Source organism: Micropterus salmoides, unplaced genomic scaffold (assembly GCF_014851395.1).
Source record: "Micropterus salmoides isolate LMB-PRFRI ecotype aquatic unplaced genomic scaffold, ASM1485139v1 Ms_hic_scaffold_22, whole genome shotgun sequence".
Lineage (NCBI taxonomy): Eukaryota > Metazoa > Chordata > Actinopteri > Centrarchiformes > Centrarchidae > Micropterus > Micropterus salmoides.
In genome coordinates this window covers 22,476,726-22,483,393 of record NW_024041373.1, presented here as the reverse complement: position 1 = coordinate 22,483,393, position 6,668 = coordinate 22,476,726, and the positions used below count along the sequence as shown (strand labels likewise).

At 43.0% G+C, this 6,668-nt stretch overlaps 1 protein-coding gene across 1 annotated transcript; it reads left to right on the top strand.

Annotated features, from left to right (window-relative positions):
• Positions 1-2,796: 2,796 nt before the first annotated feature.
• On the top strand, positions 2,797-6,171 carry si:dkey-174i8.1 (arylsulfatase I). Its single transcript, XM_038736920.1, has 3 exons — positions 2,797-3,074; positions 3,688-4,020; positions 4,106-6,171. Exons 1-3 carry the CDS (start codon positions 2,797-2,799, stop codon positions 5,184-5,186), a joined length of 1,692 nt encoding a protein of 563 aa, XP_038592848.1. The 3' UTR covers positions 5,187-6,171.
• Positions 6,172-6,668: the final 497 nt, after the last annotated feature.

Genomic DNA, 6,668 nt, shown 5'->3' with positions numbered 1-6,668 from the left:
ACCCTGAAAATGTTGCAAAAAAAGTTCTACTTAAAAATGGAGGTCGTTAACATTACTTTTTAAATGTTTACTTTATTTTTGAGATCACATGAATCTTTCAATTTTTTTTATCTCACTTCACTTTTTCATGATGGTGGGCCTTTAAAGTGCACCCCTGCAGACGAGACAACAGTTTTTGCTAATATCATCTCTTTGTGATCCCTCTGAAATATACAGACAGTCTTGGAAAGAACACTCCCTTGCTCTCTCTACTCCTCAAGAAGACATTTGTCACTTTCCATTTTATTTGTCACTTTCCCCCCCACCTCCACCCCTCTTCGTTGTAAAACGAAGTTCATGTCGCCCTGCATTTCCCTGGGGCAAACTGATGGCTTCACCCACAGACCCAGGCGTATACACACAGCAAGACAAAGTGACTGCTTCTTTTATGCCACTTTGTTTATGCTGTACTCTCTCATCTTAGACACGGAGGCTTTGTTTTTCTGCACATTATTACTTTTTGTCTCACTGTTATGACTCTTTTTTTCTTGTCGTTTTTACTCATTGCTCAATTTCTCTTTTTAAAGGGATATATTCCTTTTCATATGTTCCCATTTCGCCATCAATTCTTTCATCTAATCCACTTTAATTTAATTTATCCCCACACACACACAAACACACACACACACACACTTTGTCTGCTTCATTCTTAGCTCATCGTCATCATTCCTTCCCCTGCCATAGAGCTCAAACTGTCCAGCATATGCCTCAGTCACGGTGTGTGCAAAAAGTCAGTGAAATTTCCCACAGGGTGAGGCAACATGAGTTTGCTTCTACTGCGTAGGAAATGGACTCATCTTAGGCATTGATTTCCTCTTAGTATTACGGGAAGGAGATGGCAGTGAGGTGAAGGCTAAGAGCCCAGCGGTCGATACACATTCTCATCACAACACCGGATGTTTCTTCCGTAGTCAGATTGGTTTCATTGCCCCACCACGGCAGTAATTGTCATTAGGTGGCTCTATTAATTGAGCAGTGTCAAAAAAACAAAGAAAGATGGCAAGGGTTATTTAATTTTTATTAGTGATTTACAGTATAGTTTGAAATATGCAATACGGGAAATCACAGTGGATATATTAGCTGTAGCAGTCCTAATAGCACTTTAACAGGAGTGGCAATCAGACAAGAATAGCAGTAATGTGCAGCAGGATTGGTGACGTGGTTAGTCGTTTCCAGGTAGCTATATTTTATTTGTCCATGTTTTGAAAGAAATGGAAGCTTAAGCTTTTTACAAAGAGATCATGACAAATAAATCTTGCTAACCTGACTTGCTGCCATCATGCCATGCTTGTTTCCCTATCATTTCCAAATCTGATTCATGGGCCCTTTTCACAACAGATATTTTGACTTGTAATAGCAGGAACAGGTGGAACAAATAACATTATCGATTGACAAGGTCTATTCAGTCCATATTTTTGCCTCTCGTCATGTGCAACCCCCCGCATGGCGAGATACCATGAGAGGTGAGTGATAAAATTATATATATATTTTTAAATTTGATTGTGCTAAGCTCCATATTTAGAGGACAGAAATGAGACTGACACTGATCTTTTCATCTCACTCTCAGTAAGAAAACTAATGTTGAACTATTTCTTTAAGACCATTGTTTTATCAGTGTTTATTCCTTTATGCACCACATTCACAAAACTGCTTTACCATTATTTCAGTTGAAAACCCTTGCATCAAATGCAGTTTGAGTTAGGGTGCACATTATGCTTAAATACATGTAAAGAATACAAGTTGATGGGCCTTGTTTCTGATATGTTTCCCCTTTGATCTTCAGGGTTTCGTTGTCTTCCTGAGGTGCACCGCACCTTCTTACTTTCTTTTCTTTCTTTTCTTTCACTCCTCTGACTCGCTTTGCTTTTCCTTTTTTCTCTGTCTCTCTCTCTCTCTCTCTGTTCACTCACACATTGTCAAAGTATGCACACACATCACGTGGTATGCTCCACAGCGTATGTTTGTGTAGTGGACCCATGCAGTCACACTTTTATATGACAGGCCAACTGGCCAATGAAATCGAACTCAACGAAGCCACACAGCCAACAGATGCATCAGTCCACAAAATAAACAGAATATTGCATACCTTTGGCTATATTTTCGATATAATATTGCGTAATGTGATATTGCGATATGAAATCAAATCAATGTACTGTGCACAACTAGTTTGAGTTTGTGTTAGTACCTTTATGACCAAAAGTTGTCAATTTTGAGCAGATCTTGACTTTCCACAAGTTCTTTCTTTTCTCATACTTAGTTGTTTTTAGTCAAGAACACATTGTCTGTTTATACTGTATGTCTGTCTGGTGTATGTGTGTGTGTGTGTGTGGGAGTTAATTCATGTGTATAAATGTATTTCAGTAGCCCAGGTCTTCCCAGCCATCTATGAGGCGCCTGAAAACACAGAGGAATGTAGCAAGGTACTGCAAAGACGGAAGCCTCTCACTCACACACACACACACACACACCTCTACCAACTTTTTGCCCATCTAAGAGACAGCTGTTTTTCTCCACTCGCCACAGCAGCTGGCACCAGCTCAGCCTCATCTCATAAAAGCAAGAAGAAGCCCCAGAAAAAGACGACAACTCATTCTTAATGGACAGATAAGACCTTTGGACAAGCTCCTAGGACACCCAGATCTGTCTATTTTCCTGCAGAAGCGATCCAGCTTGAGATTTATTGACTGCTGACTAAACGGAACAGAAAAATCTAGACAAAATTAGACATTAGTAGATAGCTACGGAGCATTGCAGGAGATGAGGGGAGGGATCTGCTCTGTGTTTTTCCTGGTGATTGGGGTGACCTTGCTCAGTAGCCATGACTGCCTGGGTGAACACAAGTCTTTGGAAAGGCCCAGGCCTCCACACCTCATCTTTATCATGGTGGATGACCAGGGTTATGGAGACATTGGCTACCACGGCTCAGACATCCACACTCCTGTGTTGGACCGACTGGCAGCAGAGGGGGTCAAACTTGAAAATTATTACGTCCAGCCTATCTGCTCACCTTCACGCAGTCAACTCATGACAGGGCTGTGAGTAATTTCCTTATCATTACATCATTATTACACTGGGAAAATGATTCACTTACTGTATCCGTTCTCATCTGATATAGTTATGCGTAGGCTTTATAGGCTTTTGGTCTTTCGCTTACATTTCTAATGGTGTATTCAGTGATGGGGCAGCTTCAAAGCCATAAAATTGAAGTACCACCGTTAGTGCCAAGATCAAGTCCTAGATTATTTATATCATCTAATCAATAGAACAAAATATAGCTGTATTCGCAGTTACAAATGTATGTAAGAGAAGCAAAGAGATGCCTTTTTTCTAAATCCCCTTTTACTGAAATAAATTTTTTTTTTGAGACTTAAAAATATAATTTGATTGATCATGATATTGGCTACTAAAGCAGAAATGAGTTTTCTGACATTTTTCACGTTGATACACAGTGGTTATAACAAAAAAGTAAAATGTCAATCAGTTTATTCACAAGACATTAAAATACAAGTGCAATCATAGCAAATAATAGATATTTGTGAATGACAGTTCCTATCATAAAATAATTCTGTAAATCACTGGACATCATGGCTTATTGATGTGTAATAGTATACGAGTATAAAAGGGTGTATTTCTCACACATCTTACCAGCTACCAAATTCACACTGGACTACAGCATTCAATCATCCGACCACGTCAACCCCTTTGCCTGCCTCCAGACATTCCCACCCTACCAGAGCGTCTGGTTGAAGCTGGATATGCCACACACATGGTGGGGAAATGGCACCTGGGCTTCTGTAGACCAAGCTGCCTACCAACAGGACGTGGCTTTCAGAGTTTCCTGGGCACACTAACTGGCAGTGGAGACCACTTCTCCTATAAGAGCTGTGACGGGGCTGAAGCTTGTGGATTTGACCTGCATGACGGAGACAGGGCTGCCTGGGAGATAACCGGCAACTACTCCACTCTGCTCTACATAGAGAGGTGAGCATGAATGTATAAATTAAATTAAACAGATTCATACATACAGACACTTTAAAAACTTCCAATGTTCCATCTGTCCGAGCAGAGTGAAGCAGATCCTGAGGAGCCACGACCCCCAAAAACCACTCTTCCTGTATCTGTCCCTTCAGGCTCCCCATTCACCCTTGCAGGTACCAGACCATTTTCTCCATCACTGTTCCCAAGGTAATCGTCTTAGGCGCCACTATGCAGCCATGCTGAGCTGCCTAGATAACGGGGTTGGACAAGTGGTGCAGGAACTGAAGACTAGTGGGCTCTATCAGAACTCAGTACTTATATACTCATCTGATAACGGTGGGCAACCGCTCTCTGGGGGGAGCAACTGGCCACTGAGAGGTGGCAAAGGTACCTACTGGGAAGGGGGCATCCGGGCTGTGGGCTTTGTCCATAGTCCCCTCCTGAAGAGGAAGGGTATTGTCAGCAGAGCACTGATCCATATTTCTGATTGGTATCCCACATTACTGGGGCTGGCTGGGGCCCTGCAGTCTCAGCGTGGCCTAGACGGTCACGATGTGTGGGGGACCATCAGCGAGGGCTTACCCTGTCCTCGCACTGAAATCCTTTTCAATATTGACCCAGTCTCCAGAAAGCCTGGGGAGCCATATGACAAGGCGGTACTCAATGGCTTTGGGATCTGGGACACAGCTGTAAGGGCAGCAATAAGGGCTGGGGATTGGAAGCTACTGACAGGAAATGTGGGTGATGGGGACTGGATACCACCACAGGCTCTTCCCAGTGGTCCAGAACGGTGGCAGAGACTGGAGAAGCGGCGTAATGAGCTGGGGAAGTCAGTTTGGCTGTTTAATGTCACTTGTGACCCCTACGAGAGGTCGGACCTGGCAGAAGCTCGTCCGGAGGTAGTGAAACATCTGCTGACCAGGCTGGCAGAGTACAACCAGACAGCTGTGATGGCCAGGAATCCACCAGATGATCCTATGGCTGACCCTGAGCTCCATGGAGGGGTGTGGAGCCCATGGCTGGGCCTGGAGGGGCAGGAGGGGGATAATGGAGAGGAAGATGGCAGGAAAGAAAACAGGATGAAAATCAAGCACTGCAAACTATGCAAATTAAAAGCCCTATTCAAGAAGGTGGGGTCACGCCTGCAGAGGAACACCTTGTTCTTCTAAATGTCTCATCTAGAAACATTAATTGGACTAAAGGGTTCAGTATGCTTCAAATGAACTAGGTTGTACTAAGTGTCGCCTGAACACATCTGTAGTCAAAAGTGTTAATACCTGACCCACATAGCCGTCAAGACTCATGAAGTGAGACGCGATTAATCATCAAACAAATAGGGACAACGGCTCGCAGAGTGTTCTTGGATGCCCACGAAAAGTAACAGAAATAGTTGTGTATAGAAAGAAAAAAGAGCGCTTGAGAGAGAAGACATCATGCTTATTGTATTGTTGATTTTGGAAAGTTGCGAAACCAATGCTAACATCAGAAATGTGTGAGGGTTGTTGGTTTTAGACACTTGATGATCTGACAAGGACTTCATTTGAAGCATACTGACACCTTAACCAGGAGGAAGTGAATGGGAGAGATGAAGACAAACAAAAATGCAGACCAGCAAACAAGCTGGCAGGTCAGATAGACAAGATAGAGTCAAATATTGAAGGTCGGCAGATAAACAGGCAGCCTTACAGATAAAGCAGACAGGGCTGTGCGGCTGGCTGAGCAAGCTGACTCACTCACTGTCCTGCAGCCAAACTGCAGCAGGGTGACTTTGGGCCATCGTTGGACTACATGGGGAGCAATGTGTGTGTCATAGTGCATGTATGCCTGTACTCATGAATAGTTTGATTAATACAGATAGAGTGCGTGCATCTGGAAGTAAGGCCTGAAGAGATGTGAAGAGGAAGAAAGGCACAGACGGTGACCTCTCGATGTCTCATCTCCTAATCATCCGAGAGGATCCTTTAAAGATGACAAAAAGACACCCACGGGGGTTGTTTTTGTCAAATGTCACCTTGTCCTTTTGTTCTTAGGGTTTCCACAGATTCACTTATGCTCATGCTGTCGCACACTCCGCTGCCTTCAAAAGACATCTGACCACACAATGTTCAGCGTCTGCAGCAGTGACTATCTATCTATTGACTAACTGTAAATCTGGACTTTTAAATGTTACTTAATTCATCTACTGTGTCAAATGCTGGAAAACTGATTCAAATGATCTAAATAAAATCATGAATGCAAAAAATTGCCTGAGTCACCTGAACATGCAAAAATGCCAAATTTGGCATGGATATAATTCACAATACGTATATGGAGAACAAAACATAATAGATACAAAAAAGATAATAAATTAACTTTTACTTTGAACTCCACTGCATGGTACCAGCTCGACACGCTTCGACTCTACTCGCTTTTTGGTTTTCCATTGTGGAAAAGTTGTACCTGCTACCACATACTTTTTTTCGTATCTCCTCCGTCGAGGTTCCACTACAGGGCAACTTCCTGTCTGCACCAGCGTCTACTGTGTATGATCGCGCAGCATAACTGGTTTAATGATGTAGAGCAATGGCTGAAACACTGTAATTCTGTTAGCTGCATAGCTGCACCAACAAAAAGTTTCATGGCTCAGTGTGTTTGTCTGACTCAGATCATCA